Consider the following 23,550-nt stretch of genomic DNA (forward strand, 5'->3'; position numbering starts at 1 on the left):
GCCTCAGTCAGCACAGGCCCCGCGCGCCTTTTCGCATTCCCAGACTGGCACCGGAGGCGGCCAATCAACGCCTTCCTCTCTGGCCGCGCGGACCAATGCGGGGGGAAGAAGAAGAGGCAAGGAGGGTTGCGAGAGCGCAACCAAACCCTGCGTCGCTCAGGGGCGGGCCTTTCCCTCCTTTTCTTCCGCGGCGCTTTGTGAGCGACGCCAGGCCAGCGCCGCCATTTTGTGGGCGCATCCCGACAGTCCTCCTCTTTTCTCCGCTGGCGCCATTTTTCCCCCGCTTCCCTTATGTCTTGCTCTCTTTCTGTGGCAAGAAAACGGGCGCCATGTTTGTAAGGAAGACGTAGCCCCCAGAGCAGCAGAGCCCCTCCGCCGCCGGCCTCCTCCGCCCCCTCTACCCTCCACCCCCGTTTCCTATATAGATAGATAGATAGATATATTTACATTGTTATTTTAATGTTTTATTATTGTTCCCCCTTCCTTCCTTCCTTCCTTCCTTCCTTCCTCCTCCTCCTCCTGAGGCGGGTGCTTTGTAGCCCCCTCACCCTCCTCGGGCCGCCTTTTTGTTCCCTTTTCTCTTTTGCCAAGGCTGGTTGTTGCGTGTCGGTTGTTGTTGTTGTGTGTGTGTGTGTGTGTGTGTCCCTGAAGCCGTGGGTGAAATCGTCCCTATTGAACGGGAGATAGAAGAAGCCACAATATTTCTCCCCCAGAGACACAACGGCTGCGTTGTTGTTGTTGTTGTTGTGTGTTTCCCTGAAATCTTTATTGAGATTGAGGGGATATAGAAGCCACAACGGCAGGGTTGTTGTGGTTAAGTTGTGCGTGTGTTTGTGTGTCTCCCTGAAGCTGTGAGCGGAATATTCATATTGAGGGTATATCAAAAGCCACAACATTTTCTCCCTGACTCAACAGCGGGGTTGTTGTTATTGAGTTGTGTGTGTTTTTGTGTCTCCCTGAAATCTTTATTCATATTTAGGGGGATATAAAAGCCACAATATTTTCTCCCCCAACACAACAGCAGGGTTGTGGTCGTGGTGTGTGTGTGTGTGTCCCTGACGCTGTGAGTGAAATCTTTATTGTGGTGTGTGTTTGTGTGTCCCCCTGAAGTCTTTATTCATATTTAGGGGGACATAGGAACCACAATATCTTCTCCCCAGGTTCAACGGTGCTGGTGCTGGTGGCGTTGTGTTTGTGTGAGAGTGTGTGCATGTTGTGTGTGGTGCGTGCTTGCCTCCTCCTCCTCCTGCTCCCTCCTCTCCCGCCACCGGCAGCCCGTGTCCTGCCTTCCTCTCCTTCTCCTTCCTCCCTCCTCCTCCTCCTCCTCCTCCCTTCATCACACACACAGCCAGAGCCAGCACAATGGCCTTTGAAAGCCTGTTCTCCAAGCCCCCCAAACCCAAACCTTGACCAAAACATGCCCGACTCTGACAGGCAACATGCAGGGGACGAAAGGTCGAGTAACATTCTTCTCTCTCTTTCTATCTATCTCTCTATCTATCTCTCTTTTTTTCCTCCTCCTCTTCCTCCTCCTTCTCTCTCCGCTTCTCAATGGCGCTAAATTAACTAAAGAATGACAATGTTGCTGTGAGATGATGATGATGATGATGGTGGTAATAATAACAATGTCTTAAAATGTGCCTAGGTGGATTTAAGAGACGAAAAAGGAGGAAATAATAATAATAATAATAATGTGTAGCACTGTATGGGGAAAGTCACCTTCAGACAGAGAGGGGTGGGATGTATTTTAAAGCAAAATCTAGATACAAGGATGTTTTTCTTTTATTGCATTTTGCATGCATTTTTTTCTCCTTCTCTACATCTCTCATTCTCTGGTTAAAAAAAGAACAATATCTATCTCCATCTCTCCATGCAAGTGCTCTGGGCGTCTGTGGTGTATATGTCACCATTGTTCCTTACCCTCCTTGCCTCACTCCCATTTGAAATCAAAGACATGCTGTTTTCCTTCCATGTGAAAAACATGGAGCTCTGTGTAAAAATGTTGACACCTCACACATTTATCTGGATCTGGGGGAGGGCTGCAGATGAGTTTGTATCTGATGCTATCTTTTGCCACTTTTCAGGTCCCTAACGTAAGCCAACAAACCAGCACCTTTTTTGTGGTTTGAGATCCTGCATCTTCCTCTCTTTCAGCAGACTCTTTTTTCTCCTCCATACAGACCTCGCTTTCCTTGTTTCTCAAACAAGAGGCTCCTCAAAATATTTCCCAAACATTCAAGTAACGTGTGTGCATACCTTTGGATCAAGGCTGGTTTCCAGTAATGGACAAGTCTACCTATGGTCCCCATTTCCTTCTACAGTCATACAAAGGATTTTTAATCAGAGTGGTACAAAACATTGACATAACCCCAATCACTTTGTGATACAGTCAGTTTCCCTTTTCTGCAAGAAGGGATATATTGCTGTAAGATAAAATGACTTGCACACAGCAACAGTGAATGAGGCCTGGCCTTGTTCATAGATCTACATGCCAGTAGTCCTTCAGTAAACTAGTGGCAGCGTTAATGTGGTAGTGAAACAATTTGTACTTCCAAAATACTGTTTTAAACAGGCGTGAATGCTACTTGAGGTGCCCAGCAAATACTATTTAAAGGGAAATCTTGCCCGTTACTGAGTTACTATTTTTGAGCTAATTATTTTGTGAGTTCTTAGAAATCAAGTGAAAAGCTGGCAGAAAGTACAAAACTATATACATGCCAAATGTGCTCATTTTGCTACTCAGTGTTTTTGTTAGGCCTTTACACATTCAAAGCCCCCCCCATGTCATCCCTGAGCACCTGTCCCATACATTTCTTTATCCTAACAAGATCTGTTGCAATATATTAGGGTGACCCTGCATAGTGTGAGAAGTACAGCTGGATCTTGTAAATCTGTGTAACATTGCAGAGATAGTAACTCCTTAATGAGTTGACTGCTCTCCTTGCTTATCTGCATGTTTATTTGCACATTTTTTTCAAGCTCCCAATATGTCCCAATAATAATACTAATAATAATGTGGTTTTTTTAGAATGAATTGTTCACAGCAGAACAAAAGTCAAGGTCCCTTGTTTTACAGTAGTTAGGGGACAATTATAGTCATAATTTGCCTGCTGGGAGAGAGCAGAAAAAGTTTTACGATACGATGAAGGTTTTTCTTAGCTTTTCTTTGTAATCTTTTGAATAGAAAGTTTTAGAAAGTATCCTGTTTTACTTCACTGTTCTAGTCCTGGGTTAGTGAGAGAGATCTGCAGATGTTTTCTTGTTCCACCCCACTTGCCTGAAAGTCTTGGCTGTTTATTCTGCCGTCCCATGTACTACCCTGAGCATAACTTCATATCTGTAGTAGGTGAAACGGGAAGTGAAACATTTTGATCATGGCAGCATGAATACAGTGACACCCTTTTCGAGAATTTTGAAGCCAATTGAGTTGGATTGGGTTAACAGCCAAAGATCCAAAGTACAAGTGCAGTGGTATTCAAAATGTCATTTGGATACTTAGGAAATAGACATGGATGTGGCTCTTATTTTGTCAAACCTGATTCTGATTACCAGTGTAGTGGTAATAGAGTCGTCCCTCCCGATTCACATGGGATCTGTTCCAGACCCCCGCAATTCTGGAAAAGTGCAGGTATTGAAGTCCCCCTTGGTTGCAATGGTGGTGTGCTCCTGCACAAATGCCATTTTGTCCCTCCCCGCTTGCTGTCCACAAAGTAGTGAGAACCTGTGCTCCAAGTCCGCAAATGGGGAGGGACAAGCATATACTACTTGTACAGTATACTAGTTGTATACTAATTGAAAGGATAGTTAGTGATATGTCAGAGCTGAAACGCATAATTTTACCTTCTCAAAGGGAGTACACAACCAGTTACAGTAAATATTCACTACTGAACTATATCACCAAATGCATCTGAGAAAGTAGACTGAAGTCTACAAAAGCTCATGCTGCCAATTAGGTGCTACAGGATCTCTCTGCGTACTACATCACCAATAGTAAGGATTAGGCTTCATAGTAGCTATGAGCTACATCTAAATGAACATAACTTTTATAAATATTGACTTCATTACATATTGTTTGCTAGAGCTAATTGAAAGATGTCAAAAAGTTTAAAGAGAACCTTTCTCATATGTACTCTAGTTTAGCTTTTATATATTCTCCTTGCACTTGATATACATATAAATTGACTTGGATAGAGAAAAACGCTTAATGTCACGTTAAATTAATTGTGAATATGAAATTATTCATTGATTAGTGATGTTCATTTTAAGAGAAATAAGAACATTCTTGCATCTAAATCATTTTATATGTAAGTTAGTAAGTAACAGCATTATAAATAAATTACAAATAAAGTTTATATTTATTAAAAGAACAAGTGAAACAATAAATTTTGGGAACCTATCTGCAAAACAGCTTTTGTACTCCATGCAACATTTGTAAGGCTGGCAATCATTAGGGGAACATAATTTATACACTTACTGTAAGTAAAAGTCCTTCAGATGTATTTGAAAGCTCTTCAAAGGTCTATATATGATTTTTAAAAAAGTACAGTACTGTATATGTGACAAATTACTTTGTGAATTAAATACGCAGTTCCAGCAAATCTAAAATGAGCAAATGTCATAGTTAAAAACTGCATCAACCAAATTCCTAAGAATAGTTCTGTGATAAACATTTCACTGATGAATTACAAACGTATTTATAGATAGATCCTGTACATACTGGAAGATGTCCAACAAATCATCTAGTATAGCCCTCAGTACTGAGAAGGATATTCTAGAAATAAAGTGCTCCTTACCTTGAAAATCTCCACAAAGATTTCATCCATTCCTTTGGTGATTTGTTCCATGGCTGAACTAAGGTCCAAAACACGCTGTAGAAGTAATCCAGTTTGAGACGGCTTTAATCGCCCTGGCTCAGTGCTAGGAAATCCTGGGAATTGTAGTTTATTGTGACACCAGAGCTATCTCTGACAGAGAAGGCTAAATGTCTCCCAAAATGACAGTTCCCAGAATTCCCTAGCACTGAGTCAGGGCAGTTAAAGCGGTCTCAATCTGGAATATTTCTGCAGTGTGTTTTGGATCTAAGTCACTTTTCTGACCACTTCCTTATCTCTTTAGACTTATGCTTGTGAATTTCTCCTTCTTTATCTATGACTAGAGAGCCAGTGTGGTGTAGTAGTTTGAGCATTAGACTACAACTCTTGAGACCAGGGTTTGAATCCCCAGTCAGTCTAAGAAACCTGTCCTTAGCATTCTCTCCAGTCTTATCCTTGGTTCTGTGTATGAATTAGATAAATACAGTGGGATCTTGATCTTGATATCCACTAGGATCCCCTGTGGATATCAAAATTCATGGATGCTCAAGTACCATTTGATACAGTGGCAAGTGAAAGGGTGTCCCGTGTATCAAATAGCAAAATCGAGGTTTATTTTTTGGAATTTAAATATTTGTGCAATATTTTCAAGCAGTGGATGATTGAATGTGTGGATAAAGAATCCGTGGATATGGTGGACTGAGTATATTGGAGGGCCAACTGTACTAGAGGAATTCAAAGATATAGTCGTGAATCCGTATGTAGAGAGATCTTGTAGCACCTTTGAAAGTAACTAAAAGAAAGAGGTTGGCAGCATGAGCTTTCGTAGACTTCAGCCTACTTCCTCAGATGTACTGGGGAAATTAAACTTTCATGCTCAGTTAATATGGTGAGCAATTCCTGTTCCCTATGATTGGCAGAGTAACATTAATTGTATCTTAGCCAATAGGTTAATTGTAAATTTGCTGAACATATTTGTTGTTGTGTGCCTTTTAGCCGTTTTTTGACTTATGGCAACCCTAAGGTCATGGGGTTTTCTTAGCAAGTTTCTTCAGAGGAGGTTTGCCATTACCTTCCCCTGAGGCTGAGAGAGTGTGACTTGCCCAAGATCACTCAGTGGGTTTATATGGCCGAGGCAGGATTCGAACCCTGATCTCTAGAGTCATAGTCCAATGTTCAAACCACTACGCCACGATACTCCAATTTAGAGTCTCATATTGGCTTTCCTACAGAACTAAGCAGATTTACCAATTGTTCAAGTATACATCTCAAAACAGCAGGCAAGGTTGTGGATTTTTTTTCGTGTACCACACCACCTCAAATTGCAAGTGTGGGAATCACGTGGATGAATAGTCAATATTATCCTTTTATTTAATGTATAGCTTGCCTTTCTCCCAGCACAGGACCCAAACCATGTCTCTGAAGAAAACTGGCATGTCGTTAAAAAAGCTTATCTGAAATCCTTTTATATTGATAAATAAGTACAATATTTTTCTGTTACTTGCATTATTCTTGTAGTAGAAAATTTTCCACAAAGAAGCATTGAAACATGATCTTAGCCACTTGCAATCTGAAGTGGTTACAGTCCAGAAACAACTTTATCATCTCACCTGCTGTTTTGATAAATTAGGCCATAGATGAACAATTTGTTAATTCAGCCCAAAGCAAGGTTCTCAACAAATGGTATACTACATGGCTCATTCTGGTATTTAAACTAGGGTCCAAAACACACTGCAGAAATAATCCAGTTTGAGATCGATTTACCTGCCCTGGCTCAGCGCTAGTTTTGTAAGACATTTAGCCCCCTCTCTCAAAGCTCTGGTGCTACAGTAAACTACAGGATTCCCTAGCATTGAGCCAGGTCAGCTGAAGAGTTATCAAACTGGATTATTTCTGCAGTGTGTTTTGGACCTAGGATGAGAATTCTCTTATGGGTACCTTAATAATAGCGTAGGGCATGTTATTTGGAGATATCACTATAGTTTGAGCTAGATAATCTTATAATTGCAGCACTTTTCTATTAGTTGTTAACAGCTATTTACTGTACTTGAAGGTGAATAGGCATGTTAAGCATAGTCATATACACTTCAAATTGGAGTTAAATTCTTCTCTCCAAAACTAGACTCACTGAGAAGAAACTGTTACATACTAAAATTTGGGTGATTATTTTCTTTAGTTTCATTAACCCTGCAAGAAAAATCCCATCATAAAACAGACTGTTTATCTTGAACGCTTTATAAATTTTGTTCTAAAATAATGAGCCAATAGTAATGTTTTATTTGTTTAAAAGAAATCAGATTTTAAAATTTGATGCCACTAGTGTGATACTTTTTTAAAAAAAAGATAATCCTTACTATTTATGAAGAATGAGTGTTAGAAATCTAGCTGGAGTCCCTCTTGAAAAAATCATTCTATCAGTAGGATTTGGGATGTGGCCCAGTGTTTTCGGATAATTACATATTTTAAAGTATCAAGTGCATTTCAAGTCTTCCTGAAAATCATTTGTTTTTGTAGGGTACCAGTTTATGGTGATAGTAGTGAAGCAGTTTTAGTCTGTTGTAGCAAAAACAAAGGTTTTGTGGCACCTTCTTGGCTTAAAAAGGGACTGTTATAAGCATTTATGAACTGTCGATCACTTCATCAAATGTGTGAGGTATTGTCTCAGTTGTTAAATTTTTATATATAAGCTTGGGTGATTCTTCACTCGTTTTGGGTGATTCTCTTTTGTTCAAGAATGGCTGCTTTGAGATCAGAGAATGTCCTGGGAAAGTGAAATGTTCCCATTCCCCATGGGTTTTTTAATCTTGCCATCGCTGATGACAGATCTGTATCCATTTGTTTTGTGTAGAGACTGGTCCATTTGTCCCACGTAGAATGAAATGGGACAATGACAGCAAGTGCTGATGTATTATTGGATGACGAACAAGTGTGTGAATCCCTGATATTATGGGTGACATTATTGGGTACTGTAGTAGCTATGGGGACATATTTATTTATTCATTCATTATTTAAAGTAGAAATCATTATCTAGACCAGTGGTGGCGAACCTATGGCATTTGTTGCCAGAGGTGGCACTCAGAGCCCTCTCTGTGGGCACACGCACTATTGTCCCAACACAGACTTCACTAGAGTTTGTCACTAGAAATCCAGAGGGACGCGGCACTTTGTGATAAGTGGGTATTGGGTTGCAGTTTGGGCACTTGGTCTCTAAAAGGTTCTCCATCACAGATCTAGACCCCAGGCCTGGTTTTTGTGTCAATACAGTGCCCTGTCCCCACATTCGCTGGGGTTAGGGGTGAAGGACTGCAAATTTTAAAAACTGCTGTTCTTTTTACGTAAGAACCTCTCTAGGAATCTCCAGGTCTTGCAGTGCAACTGTATGGTCAACGTCTTCTAGGAGTTGATCGTAGAATCATGCTGGAGGACCTACAAATGCCTAGAGAAGTGTTTTCTCCAAGAACTTCTAGGTTCTCCAGCACAACTCTATGGCCAACCTCTGGCAGAGTTGCACTGGAGGACCTAGAGATTCCTAGAGAGAACATATTAATCAAATCCACAGATAAATCTGCAAAAATCAAAGCCATAAATGTGAAGGCCCAACTGTATTTCTGATACAAGTTCATAACCTTTTTAAAATTAGGTATCTGTTAATAAGCAGATGGAAGCCTTGCACCTGGAGATGATCGGCTATATATCACTGATACACTGTTTTTGTTGGGATATAAATAACAAAAGCAAAATTATGTTGTTTTTTCTTCTGGGTTTGTCCTCCAATAGATTAATGTGGCCATATTCATCTGTTCTTTAACTTGACTACCTAGCTGTTGTAGAATGAAAAACAGCTGGTTCATATCCTTCACTTATGAGATTCTCTTGGCTTTGTGAACAAATATAGTTGTACATAAAGTTGTAACATTTCTGGAAATTTTGAAGCTGTGGAGAAATCAGTGTTTTTTTAAACAGAAAGTTTTGGAAAATTTGAGAGGATGAGATCTTGCCTTTTTTTAAAAAAACTTACAGAAAAGTCACTTTCTTATTTTAGAAAAATAAAATATGTTATGTAACTTTTTGTTTGGCATAAGAGTATCATGTTTGATTCTTATAGTGAAGTTACAAGATCCTGAACGGTAATGGACCTCTTTGGTTTGGCCAGTTTATCAAGTGTAGGGAATAATAATAAAAACAGATGAAACAATAAACAGGGGAAATTATTTTGTTTTGTGTAGTTCTGCATAATGTTAAGCAGACATGAAGCATTTATTTGCATGAGAACGAAATAGAGAAAACCAAGATTGTCTTACATTAGTGTCTTCCTGTAACGTAATTTTAGAAATAACATACCATTCTAAAAGAAAAATATTCCATAAACCATTTTTTCCCAGGAAAAAGTGGGGAAAAACAGAAGAAGGGTTTCTGATTGTTGTCAAGATGTTTTCATGTGTCTAGTTATATCATAGTGTTCAGCTGTAGAAATTGATTTGTGTGGCATTTCTTAGGCATCCAGTGTTGTATATATTTGTGCTTTTACACACACACATTATATAGTTGAAATGTAGTATTCAGAATTTGAATCTGTTGAATGAATTCCTCTGGGCTCAGGTTGATAATGGAGTGGAAGTTGTGAAAGTTTGGCAGAAATCTTTTCCAGATGTTTGCCTTTCCAGTCCAGTACTGACCATAATTGAGAGGGATGTTTTAGCGAGTGGTGCCCTGATTTATCTCTAGATATTTGTAGGTTCTCTGATGCAATTCCATGGTCAGCTTCTGTGGAATGGTGGCCATTGAGTTGCACTGGAGGACCTAGAGATTCATAGAGAGATGTTTTCTTGGGTTTAAAAAAATGTGCAGGGGGGTTGCGGGGGGGGTTCTTTCCCAGGGGTCCTGTGCCCCTAACCCCAGCAAATGTGGAGGGCCCACTGTATTTTTGTGTCACTTTGAAGACTGCAAGTATTTTCCAAGTGGCTTACAATCAAGAAATGCATAATAATGCAATAAAACCCCATTTTAAAACCCCTAAAATTTCAACATAGTTTATAAAGCATACAAAATATCTTCCTCAGACAATTGAAGATGGCACCTATTTAGTATCATTTGCACTGCAAATATGTTATCTCTGTTAAAGTGTCTCAGGGACTATAGGGCAGGTTGAAAATCCTGCTCTGAAATCAGAGAGATGGAATGTCTGATCTCAGGAATCTGATCTTGGATCCTCTCTTTTCTGCCCCCATGGAAAGAATCATGTTCTTCATCTGATGTAGGAGCTTAGCATTTGGATCGGAAGTTTGGGGACATAGTGTGGTCAGAGCAGAGAAGCCCCTGGATCCTCAAGATCCAAATGCCTCCCAACCCTCAGCCATGCTTCCAGCATGGGAGAACAGTTTAGACAAGGGGCAGGAATTGTGTGGCCATTAGTCCCAAGTGGTGGAAGTGGGGAATTTTGTACAATTTAGGGAAGCTCTCTCAGATTCCTGATTCCAATTTTATAAGTGACTGGTAGGTCAATTTATTTATTGGACAAGAGCAGGGCTGTGGCCTGAAGGATTATAGAATGGGAGGTGTATGGCATTCAGACCATTTTCCTGATCTGAAGTAGACCAGCCCTTGAAGATGGTTTAAATAGTTTCCTTTCCTTTCATTCAGAAATAATACTTCTGTCACACCACTATTTTTTTTAAAAAAAAGCAAAGTAAAAATGACAAATGGTGTTCTTGTGTTGCTTCTACTCTACTTGTAGTAATTCAGTAGGACTTTCAGTGTGTCAGAGCACTCCAAGTTTACACAGTTTATCTGTAGCAGTTTAGCTGCAGGGAAACTGGAAAATTATTAAATGGCAGTCTGGATCAAGACTATTTAAATTACTGATTTTAAATATTGATTTATTCACCAAAATCACACTCAGGCCTGAAACAGAAGGACCAGAGCCTCCTGCAGCTCTGCTGCCATTTGCGCCAGCACTGTGGCAACCATATGTGTTGAGGCCACTGTCATGGTCCTGAACTGGACTGCTGGAAGAAGCGGATTCTATACACTCCTTCTTGGCCCAGTTCTGCTGCAGTAGTGCCATGTTGGCACACCTTCAGGCTGCATTCAGGGCGTACATCATCTAAACATCACACCCTCAACGTGGCCTGAAGCTGCATCATTTTGCCTGTGTAGACTATTTAAATTATTGATTGAAATCACAAAGAAAAATATCTGATTAACTAATGTAATAAAGCTTCCCCTGATACTTCTTCACACCTTTTTTGAATAACAGTGCAAAACTGACCACTGAAATATGTTTATTTGCAACCAAATACAGCATTTTATTTGTACAGTTTTTATGTAACTTTTTATTAATGTAGGAAATAATAGTACATAATATGCTCATTATCCATTCCAAGTATTGGATGCTGCATCAGGATTAGGAGTGATATGAAGAATATAACCCACATGAACATAATGGCACTAAAATTGATTCCATAGGATTTAAGTGAAGATTTGGTGGTCAGTGGTTGTATATATTTCATTGATTCATTTAATCTATTCTAGTTGGACCTAACAATTTGAATTAGGTCATAGTTTACAAAACTAATTTTTAAATAAGCTGAATTGACTTCAAGACGGTCTGATGGATGTCTTTAAAATATATGTCATCTGAGTGCTTTTTCTATGTACAGTATTATATTTGGAAAAGCCCCTGAGCAGCAAAAATTACAGCAGACACAGAAGGTACTAGGAAGTCATAACTCAAAGGCACTCAAAGTTATTGACCATACTGCGTCCTTTAAAAAAAAGTTCTTTTTTTAAATCGTCTTTACTATTCATTTTACCTAAGAGAACATCTGTCTAGTAATCTCCAGGTCCTCCAGTGCAACTCTGTGGTCAACATGTGGCAGAGATTGATCAAAGAATCATTCTGAAGGACCTACAAATGCCTAGAGAAGTGTTTTCTCTAGAAACTGCTAGGTTCTCCAGCACAGCTCTATGGTCAACCTCTGGCAGAGTTGCGCTAGAGGACTTAGAGATTCCCAGACAGACCAGGGGATTGATAGAAACTTTTATTGTCTTTTGTAACTTTATTCTGTTGTAATCCCGCCTCAGTCCGTAGGGAGAGGCGGAATATTATTATATTAATCACAAATACAGTGCACTAACATCATATGCTGAAAGCCATGTGGCTGAAGTTATAATGGTGCGTGCAGTATGCCACACGTAATGCACAAGCCCCATTATTTTCATTGGGGCTTGATCATAAGTGCTATTTGCCTTGTGTGGAGGGGTCCGGAATGGATCCCCCGTGTAAGGCAAGGGCGCATTGTAATCACATTCACAGAAGTCAAAGCCACAAATGTGGAGGGACAACTGTTCACTTTCCCTTAAACAATCTGTATAGTAGATTCCACCTTCCACACATCATCTGTCATTTTTATTCATAGATGGGGGAAAATGTTTTCCTGATTTTTCATTTATGATTAAACTCAATAGCTAAGGTTCTACATCTGTGTCTAGCTCTGTATGCAGAGTTCCACATCCTCTCACCACCTAGCAGCTTCCACACCCAACAAAAGGCACCTGCTTCTGTGTTTAGAGGGAGAGGGGAGGCAGTTGAGAGCCTATATCAGGCCTGCACAGCATATGACCAGGGGCCGCATGTAGCCCACTGGAGGATTTTCAGTGGCCCTTGATGACACGGGGCAACTTCCTCAAGCCTTCTCTGAAACTCAGCCTTTTCTCACGAGTAGAGGCCAGGCTGCAGGGGAGTAGGAAGAGGAAATTACCCCCCCAAGAAGCATTCACCCATTCCCCTCCTACACAGTCCAGTCCTGTCATTGGGACAAAGCTGGGCTGTGGAACAGGGGCGTCACTGGGTTTGGTGTCAGATGGTGTGGAGGGATAGTGAACAGTCTCTCTCTCTTCCCCATCAGCAAGTGACAGGAGCAGTGGCCCCTCTTGAGGATTGTCAGGTGCTGGTCGTTGGGAAGTTTTGGAACAAGTACAGTTGGCCCGTCTGAACCACGAGCTTGCCATCAACAGATCTGAGCATCATTCATCCCAATGCCATTAAATCCAATGGGACTTAAGGTCCTGCAGTTTTTGGCATCCATGCGTAGTGGGGTCTGGAATGGAACCCCCACAGATACAAAGGGCTGACTGTACAAGAGAATGGCCCTCTGCACTCTGTCTAAAAAGTGACCTATGACGCATAAGTCATATGATATCAGCCAATGTGTATGATAGACTTTGACGGCATCTGCACTGCAAAAATAATGCAGTTTGACACTGCTTTAACTGTAATTGGTCAATGCTATGAACTCCCAGGATTTGTAGTTTGTTTTGCCACCACAATTCTTTGACAGAAAAGGCAAAATGTCTCACAAAACTATCTCAGAAAGGCAATGTCAAACTGCATTATTTCTGCAGTACAGATAAAGCCCCACTCATGAGACTGCAACTATTGGTTTAACTTTCATGTTTGTGATAAGATTTAGTCAGCATTTTATTTATGGCCTTTTTTAAAAACAGTTTTGAAAAATTGAATTTATATTGAAATGTCCCATTTTTACTTTTTAATTATTTTTATCCATACTATTAAATGGCTAACTTACAATTTCCTATCATTTAGAATTTTGTAATTATTAAATATTTGTTTATTTACTAATAGTGTTTGGTATATTTTGGAGCTTTATTCATAGTTTTACAGTGGAATGTGAAATTTCAAAATGACGTTGAGATATTATTAAATCTACATATATAATGTTAAACTCTGTATTGCCTTTCAAAAGACAGAGCTATTTAGCTTTGTGGGGTGAACTTTGTATTTAGGTAATCATTTTGGTTGTTGGCTATCTAGGTAATTATATCTTTTACTCTGTCACTCTTTTTTAATTTTCCAATTTTATACTGAGTCCAAGTTATATATTTGTGAAACAGAGAGGATGGTGAACTTGAGGATGGCGAAATAGATGATACTGGGTTTGAAGAAGATAAGGATGAACAAGATGCAAAAACTGAAGATAAACAGAAAAATGAAAAAACACATAGAAAATCCCGAAAGAAGCGCAAAAAAGAGAAAGAGAAGAAAAAATCAAAAAGGAGAAGACGAGAAAAACACAAGGTTAGAATTTTGCATCTGTGTTCTGTGCAATTTCTGTACTCAGTGATTATTTTCCTTTACTCAAATCAGTGTAAAATATGGTTGGGCTCACCAACTCAGTGGGCTAGCCAGCTGTGGATGTGACCATCTGCAGATCACCCTGCTCCATTATTGCCAGTGGTGGTGTATGCATACTGCCACGCCAACACAGCTGTGCACACATTGCTGCCCATTGACAATCCTGTGGATGTAAGGGGCACGCTGTAATTCTGATACTTTGGGAAGGAGCCCTAATGGTATAGTGCTTAAATGACTATACTGCAGCCATTCACTGCCACAAGATTGTGAGTTCAGTCCCAGGACTTCCAATGTCCACTCAGCCTGGCATCTTTCCATAGGGCACTAAAATGAGTGCTCAACTTGTTGGGGGCAACTAGCTTACACATAAACTGCTTAGGGAGTGCTTAAGTGCACTGATAAGCAGTATAGATATTACTTGCTATTGCTACATTTGTAAGCGTTTACTTAAGATGAAATATCAGGATGATGAGGTTTCCCACAGACAACCAGTTGCTGAGGGTCAGAGCACATGGTTTAGAAGGAGCACCAGAAGCTGCTTTAGCCGCAGTTAGGCCAAGACTGTGGTGACCACACAGCCCACTCCCAAAGTGGCCCGCCACCACACTCCCAAGTTGGCCACAGGCAAGAGCAGATTATGTCCCCACTTACTGTGGCCTCGGAGCAGCTGGTGGCCACTTTGGGGCTGTGCATCATCTGAACACCACACCCCTGAAGTGGCTGGAAGTCCCTTCTTTTGGCCCATCTGTTTTGGGTCTGAGCAGGCCAGCTCACTAAGTGATTGCATGCTGCTTTCTGCTTTGCTAGCATTACATGTGAGCTGGGCCTTGAGTCTCAGTCTTGGAAAAAAAGAGGATATAAATGATGGTAGTAGTATGACATATTGAGGCAAGCTTGATTGTGTGTCATGAGGTACTCTAGAAGTGCAGTATATGCATACAGCTGAAGTACAACCTACTTTAATTATTACATTGGCAGTATATTGATCTTTGTGTTGATTTGATTTGAGCTGAGTTGTACACTCTTGACCTATGATCTACTTCCCCCCCCCAAACTCTAATTGTTTGTAGCATTTAAGGTGCACTCTATAAGTGATCCATATACCTACATTATACAAATGAAACTTCTTGCTTTTCAGCACAACTCCCCTTCTAGTGATGATAGTTCTGATTATAGCATTGATTCTGAAGCTGAACGTTCAGAAAGGCCCCATAAGAAAGGAAGCAGTTTCTACAGAGAATATGACTCTTCATTTCAGGTATATCTTCCAATCTGACCTCAATTATGATTTAAATATAAATGATTCTATCTCATATTATAACATCTTTTTCTGAAAATTTTAAAAAGCTTTTCATTCTAGACCTATGTTGAGTTACTTAGGTATATGCTATTTCACCATGTTCCTTGTATCAAATGGTATATAACTATGTTTTCTTGATTTGCTCCCACTTTTGTGAAATTGATACAAGGTGTATAGGCAAAGGGACCAACATTTTCCTTTTTAACTAGATAGCAAAATTTCTGGACAGAATGAAGCAGTTTCTATCTGTCCTGTTCATCTCAGTGTTGAAGACTTCCATGTACCTTCCAGTTGCCGCAAAGGTAATTGATAATACTTTGGGTTTCACTAATACCTTCGCTTTCTTATTGCTTGTGGAAGATTTGTTAACAGTAAAGTACAGTGGAATTAGAAGTAGATTTCTCAATTAAATTTACCTTTGATTGCTGTTGAGGTGTTTATAGTTTCAGGTTTTGTTGCTCTGTGTACCTGTGTCAGAAGGATCTTAAGAACCTCATTAACAAGGAGATTAGTTACAGGACAGAAGTATCATGTTTTGTATGAAGATTTGTTATATGTTAAAGTGAGAAGACATACAAGTGATTCAATTGAATATCTTCCAAACATAAAAAGTGCTTGTTTTCCAAAGTAATTCAATCTGAGGCCCTCTTATTGTTGTACTGCAAAAAAGGAGGGTAATATTTGTTTCCTCTTCATTAGTACCAACAGTTGCTTGGTGATAAGATCAGTGTCAGTATCACTATTCACACAATTTCATTTATACTTGTCTTATAAAGTCACTATAAACTATTAGCTGGAGTATGATTTCATATAGTTTAATATACAGAATATTCCTTATATTAAAATTTAAAATTGGAGATGCTGTCAAAATGAAAGTCTCTCTTTGGTGAAGGTAGTAACTTTTATTGAATGGTTGCAATAATCACATGAATGGTTTGCAGGTAAATTCAAATAGTTAACTCTTAAAGAGAGAATCCAGCATAGAGGAAATTTTTCCAGACAATTTAGAAGCACTATCTTGTTAGTGTTACTAATTTTAATATAGTCACATCCTTAAAAGCCTTCAGCTTCATCTAGCTTTGTAGCCATTTCTGTAAGTACCAAAGGTCTTGCTCAAGACATATCCCTTCATTTCGTGGTTGTTTTTAATTATTCAGTTTTTGGTTTTAAAAAATGACTAATTTGCATAAATTCAGGATAGTAAAAAGTCAGGGCTTTTGGAGATAACTGGGTTAATTTAACATTTCATTTTGGATACTACTTGCCTTCCCTTTAATAGAGCATATTGAACTCTGTCTATGCTTTTATTACTGTTGTTGTTACATTTATTTATATCCCGCTTTTTCCTTCAAATTGGGGCTCACAGTGGCTCAAAATTTAGAATAACAATTGAAAACATGCAAAAAGTGAGCGTTTCTTTATTTCTTGATGTCCCGCAGTTCAATTGCAACAAGCACTATAGCAAAATCAATAAAATCAGGTTGCAAAACAAGCTGTTGTTGGACTAACATCTGTTAGAAGGAATTAGAGCTGCTGTGTGTATATGTAGATGGTGGGTATAAAATATTATTTCTCTTTTCATCCAGTTTTGGTACTTATATATTTACAGTTGGCTTAACACCACACCGCTACTAGTGAATTCTTTCTAGTTCAGCCATTTGTGCGATTTATAGTTTGCTTTTGGGGGGGGGAAAAGCAACAGTGACCTATTCCAGCTTTTCAGCCACTTTATTTTACAGTTTTTTGAGACCCAGAATTAATGTTTCTCCTAGAATAGTAGGATGTGAAACCTGCAATGCCAGAAATCTTAGCTAGATTGGAAAACACAGTACCCATAGCAAGATGAACAGATCTGTTTTCTTTATAATTGTCAGTCCTTCTGTGAGTGAATAAACATTGAAGGCATCTCTCTACTATTTTGATTTGCACCACCAGTACATATTTCTGTGACTGGCAATGAATGATTCTCATTCAGGATAGAAAAGTATACAGGCACAACATTACATTTAATATTTTATTTAAAGTCACAATAGTAAAAACTGGTGTAGGGCACTTGTTTTTCCTGTTCGATATCTGTAAGTAAACTGCATCTGCTGTTGATTAGTATAGAAGATTATATTTACAGTTTGTATCCTGATATGCTTCTGACTGTCATTTTCTTTCTTGCAGCATGGGTATATTTCAGGGAAGTATACCTCTTTACAGAAGATGCCCTATAACAAAAAATCAAAAAACAAAGACTATGATAGTTATAGCGATGACTTTGGCTACAATGAGGATGAAAAAGAGGATTTTGCTGACCAGCTAAAACAATATAGACAAGCTAAAGAGACTTCAAATACTGATTTAGAAGATCCAGTTTCAAAAGAAATGAAAAAACAAGGAATGAAAGGGATTCAGAAAGGTAAGGATTGTTCTCTGCCCACCTGCTCCATAAGCTGAGAACCTTTTGACAATTTATCCTAATGCCTGATGTTTGTATAAACATTAAGGGAAAAAAATTAATGACCATAGAGGAGTTAATAACTTCAATGTAGACAACGAGGAAATTGAAATATATAAAGATTTCCCATACCTTGGACTAGTCGTTGATCAGAATGGAGATTGTACTGAAGAAATTAGAAGAGTCAGGCTGGGAAGGGGATCTATTTACAAATTAGACCAGATCCTAAAAAGCAAAGACATAAAACTAAACACTAAAGTTAAGATCCCAGATTCCCCACCCGGGATGAGTAAAAACCTTCATGCTCAAGCTCCATTACAGCCAATGGGCGGTAAAGTTAATAATAATAATAATACTGTTTATTTATAGCCCGCTTTTCCAAAGGAGATCAAAGCGGGTTACAACAAGGATGTAAAACATTATACAATTTGGACAACAGTAAGTTTGTGCAGTTGTGTCGGTGCAGCTACATGCATGTGCCACCATTGACAATAATCGGGCAGGGAGATCTGCAGACTTTCAAGTCCGTGGATGGCTAGCCTGCTGATATGGTGGGCCCATTGTAGTCAATTGTTGTAAATCAATTAAAATTATTTTAAAAACCAACTGTGATAATACATTTAAATTATTTTAAAAAATGTAATGAAAACTTTTACTTAAAGTTTCTACTTGAATTAACAAACCTCTTTGCCTTTTATTCTGGAAGACCAAGGCTTGTGTGCATTCAGTTACATTAAATAAAAATAAGTTAAAACAGAAATAAAGCATGGTAATAGCAATTACAAAACACACAGTTTTTGAAGACAATTCTCAGTAGGAAGAAGGCCAGTTCTTCAGGCATCATATCACTTAATGCAATATTTTATGATATGTAACTAAGTGGTTACTGATCAGAGGGGCCAGCCATAGTTCAGATGAAATAAAAACACATGATAAAATGTATAAGTTCTCTACCTGAGTTTCAAAATGTTTTGTTTCTGCAACTGTATATATGATTTTAAAGAACTGTATTTATTATAGCAGGCATGTGTAGGGGTAAAGTCAGAAAAGCTAAAGCGCAGAATGAACTCCGGCTTGCTAGATAGGTTAAGAACAATAAAAAGGGCTTTTTTTGGATATGTCCGCAGCAAAAGGAAGAAGAAGGAAACGGTAGGGCCACTGCGTGGAGAAGATGGCAAAATGCTAACAGAAGACAGAGAAAAGGCAGAATTACTCAACACCTTCTTTGCCTCAGTCTTCTCAGAAAAGGCAAAGGGTGCTCAACCTGAGGATAATGGAGCAGAGGACAGAATAGAGGAATTTCAGCTCAGAATAAGTAAAGAGATAGTAGAGGAACACCTTATTAATCTAAATGAATTTAAGTCTCCGGGACCAGATGAACTCCATCCAAGGGTATTAAAAGAACTGGCAAATGTAATATCGGAGCCATTGGCAATAATCTTTGAAAACTCCTGCAAAACAGGAGAGATCCCAGCAGACTGGCGGAGGGCAAACGTTGTCCCCATCTTCAAAAAGGGGAAAAAAGAGGATCCAAACAATTATCGTCCAGTTAGTCTGACATCAATATCAGGAAAGATTCTGGAGCAGATCATTAAACAGAGAGTCTGTGAACATCTAGAAGGCAATGCCATAATCACAAAAAGTCAACATGGGTTTCAGAGAAACAAGTCATGCCAGACAAACCTAATCTCTTTCTTTGATAAAATTATCAGCTTGGTAGATGAAGGGAATGCTGTGGATATAGTATATCTTGATTTCAGTAAGGCCTTTGACAAAGTTCCCCATGACATTCTTGCAAACAAGCTTGTAAAATGTGGGCTAGACAAAGGAACTGTTAAATGGATCTGTAATTGGTTGACCGGCCGAACCCAAAGGGTGCTCAACAATGGCTCCTTTTCATCCTGGAGAGAAGTGACCAGTGGGGTCCCACAGGGCTCTGTCCTGGGCCCAGTGCTATTCAACATCTTTATCAATGACCTGGATGACAGAATTGGGAGCATACTTATCAAATTTGCAGATGACACCAAATTAGGGGGAATAGCTAATACCCCAGAGGACAGGATCAAGATTCAAAATGACCTGAATAGACTAGAAAGCTGGGCCAAAGCTAACAAAATGAAATTCAACACGGAGAAATGTAAGGTATTGCACTTAGGGCGGAAAAATAAAATGCACAGATATAGGATAGGTGACACCTGGCGGAATGAAACTATGTGTGAAAGGGATCTAGGAGTCCAAGTAGACCACAAGTTGAACATGAGTGAACAGTGTGATGTGGCAGCTAAAAAGGCCAATGCTATTTTAGGCTGCATCAATAGAAGTATAGTGTCTAGATCAAGAGAAGTAATAGTGCCACTGTATTCTGCTCTGGTCAGGCCCCACCTAGAATATTGTGTCCAGTTCTGGGCACCACAATTCAGAAAGGACATTGAGAAACTGGAGCGTGTCCAAAGGAGGGTGACAAAAATGGTGAAGGGTCTGGAAACCATGCCCTATGAGGAACGACTTAGGGAGCTGGGGATGTTTAGCCTGGAGAAAAGAAGGTTAAGAGGTGATATGATCGCCCTGTATAAATATTTGAAGGGATGTCATATTGAGGAGGGAGTAAGCTTGTTTTCGGCTGCTTCAGAGACTAGGACCCAGAGCAATGGATGCAAGCTCCAGGAAAAGAGATTCCACCTGAACATTAGGAGGAACTTCCTGACAGTAAGGGCTGTTCGACAATGGAATGCACTCCCTCGGAGGGTGATAGAGTCTCCTTCCTTGGAGGTCTTTAAACAGAGGCTGGATGGCCATCTGTCAGGGATGCTTTGATTTGGATTTCCTGCATGGCAGGGGGTTGGACTGGATGGCCCTAATGGTCTCTTCCAACTCTATGATTCTATGATTTAATCATAACACATTCTAAAAGGTCTCAGGGGGATTGGGAACAATTTGCTATTTTGTATTCTCAGAAATTGCTTCAAAAAGAATTTCAACTCTGAAATGGAGTGCGAGAAGAGACCTTCCCATCCACTATTGTAAATGCATAGTATATATGTATATTGTTGCTTTTCCAGAACATAATCTTTATGCTCCCAATATGTCGTGTTGTGTGTATGTTGTTAAGGTGTTGGACAAACTGGCAATAGTTACATTATTGGCCGAGGGCGTGGCATCCTAAAGAAGCGTAAAGATCGTGGAAGGGGAAGAGGGATAAATAAAGGACTCGAAGAGGTAAATGAAATGGAAAATGGATTCTCTTGTCTTAATACTTGGAATTTTTATTTATATTTCTGTGGAAGTATTCAGTGGAAAGACTTGACTTTATAAAAGTTAGAATAGATAGGCTGTCAGTATGATGGCTGGAGTAAATGGCTTGGATTGTGCAGCTTATGCACAATATGCATTATGAGACAAACATTTTATGAAGCTAAGATGTAGGAAAGGATAGTCCAATTTTGTAATCTGGAAAAGTAGTGCTGAGCAGCTGAATTAGCAGAATGAAATTAATATAAATAACCAGTGTTACTGAAGTTAGTCAGCAGCAGTAAAACTATAGTTTGACTTGAGTGGCTAAATTGTCAATCCTCTTATTCATCACCAATGTTAAATATGAAGAGCCTTTGTCTTCAGCCTTTATTATATATGCCAAAACAATATATTTGTTTGGCTTTAAATGTTATGGGAAGCTTAGTTAATCATTTATTTTAATCTATGAATGTTATAATTGTTTCACTTTCTAGTGATATTTGATGAAGCAGCACATTAAAACAAGATATTTGTTTTTATAGGAAATAAGGCCTGTGAAGAAATGGCCAACTATGAGTCAGGCATTCATAAACCAGCATACTGTGGAACACAAAGGAAAACAAATTTGTAAATATTTCCTAGAGGCACGGTGTATTAAGGTGAACATATAATCTCTCTTTTTGAAACTGGGTTAAATTATTTTCATTGCAATTTTCTCACTGCCAACACAAGATTTATCATAACTATTTTTTTATAAGCTCAGTATAAAAAAAATACTAGAGAAAACTACTTACAGAACTACAAGAAAAGTCAAAATTATGTATAGCTACAGTATTTCTAAACACTGGTGTAGACTTTCATATTTAATACTTAACAAGAACAGTATAGAATTTGAAGTAACTATGTCATTTTCAACAAGTATTGGTGGCTTATGTTAGCATGTTTGTTCTGATAGTCTGATGCTATATACATATCTTCTTACGTAGTGTTGCGTCACTGCTGTGTTAGTTTGCAACTCTCTTGGCTACCAGCTCTGTCCAACAGTTACAGCTGAAAACTAGAGTGTGAAAATAAATTCTGAACAACTGCAGTATTTTTATTACAATAGAAATATTAGTTTTATATTACACTTTGGATGATAGTATGTGAAGTTTTGTCTCTCAGAGGAACTGGAGAGCTATTTTCCTTTCCTCCTGCACACCTTCAAAGTTTACTCTGAAGCATTGTGTTGACTCTCCAGAAGAGATTGGGAGGCAGTGGCTAGGGGCCTGTGGAGGGGGAGGAAAGAAGAATTTCCTGAGTACAAATAGAATCTGTTCATAAAACATTACTGTGATGTTCTGGACTCCTTTGGTTTTTTTAAATGTTGTGTTTATTAGAGAAATTAAGATAAAGTGTGGTTATGTATGCAATTTTTGTATATGATATAAGGTAAGTGATATCTTGGGAAGAGGCGAGAGCATGGAATATTGGGGTGACTGATGATTATATGAACATTTTACACAGAATTTTAAAAAGGCTGGTGTGTGTAAACTAGTGAGATATGAGAGCTAGGAATTAGTTACAGTCAGTGATAGACAAGAAAGTGAAGGAGTAAAAATTTGTACTGTGAGCCCTCCCCATACATGGGGGATCTGTTCTGGAACCCACCCACCCCTGCATATGAGGGAAAACAAGTATGCTGAAACCCCATTTGTTTTAATGGGGAGCATTCCTGCATGCTGCATGCACCACAGGCACACACACCATTATATCTCCCGCAGCTTAACCTTCCGTGTAAGGTTAAAGCCACATATGGCACACGGGCGCACTGTATTTTGGGTCAGTTAAAACAAATTATGATGAAATACGGAAAGAACTACAGGTTGAGGTTCACCAAGTGATCTTTAACTGCCTGTTGAACTTCTGTGTAATAACTTATTCTTGTGATATACATACATACCTCTGAAAACACAATAATAGTGCTATTCGAATGAGTGAGTTCAGACACATGCTGTTATTCAAGGGTGGTAGTAACTTTGATATTATAGTGGTATGCCAAATAGGAGTGTCCACATTTTGTACCATAGTCGTGGTATAAGTGGAGGTCCCCACAGTAGGCTTCTTCCCTTTGTGACTTTTGTTGATTTGTTAGTTCAGTTAATTTTTAATTTTCAGCAATGCCAACAGAAGAAAACAGGATGATGCTGAATCAGAGTCTATAGTATTATCAATAAATATTCAACTTGAAATGGAAGAATTCCACATTTGGAACTGATAACCTCTCTTTTTATTTCCACAGGGAGACCAATGTAAATTTGATCATGATGCAGAAATAGAAAAGAAAAAGGAAATCTGCAAGTTTTATATACAGGGTTATTGTTCCAAAGGGGAGAACTGCATTTATATGCATAATATCCTTTTACAAAATAATTCCAGCAATGGTGTGAGTATCATGTTGAATAATTATTAGTAGTATTAGTTAGTAGTAATGTACATGTAATATAAACTGATATTTGCAGAACACCAGATAGGCCCTTTTCTTATAGGGATTTGAGGAATTCATAGCCATGCAAATGTTAAAGGAAGTATTTCACCTTTAATCCATTGATTGTTATTAAAAATATAAAAA

At 38.9% G+C, this 23,550-nt stretch overlaps 1 protein-coding gene across 1 annotated transcript in view; it reads left to right on the forward strand.

The window, feature by feature from the left end:
• The first annotated feature begins 212 nt into the window (after window positions 1-212).
• ZC3H6 (zinc finger CCCH-type containing 6) overlaps window positions 213-23,550 on the forward strand; it is a 40,615-nt gene continuing 17,277 nt past the window's right edge. Inside the window, 8 exon segments of the mRNA XM_042438540.1 lie at window positions 213-1,389; window positions 1,391-1,455; window positions 13,725-13,908; window positions 15,104-15,223; window positions 17,435-17,669; window positions 20,818-20,924; window positions 21,482-21,598; window positions 23,221-23,332. Of these exon segments, the coding sequence (XP_042294474.1) occupies window positions 1,363-1,389; window positions 1,391-1,455; window positions 13,725-13,908; window positions 15,104-15,223; window positions 17,435-17,669; window positions 20,818-20,924; window positions 21,482-21,598; window positions 23,221-23,332 (967 nt within the window). The 5' untranslated portion in view covers window positions 213-1,362.

Source organism: Sceloporus undulatus, chromosome 1 (genome assembly GCF_019175285.1).
Source record: "Sceloporus undulatus isolate JIND9_A2432 ecotype Alabama chromosome 1, SceUnd_v1.1, whole genome shotgun sequence".
NCBI classification, from domain to species: Eukaryota; Metazoa; Chordata; class Lepidosauria; order Squamata; family Phrynosomatidae; genus Sceloporus; species Sceloporus undulatus.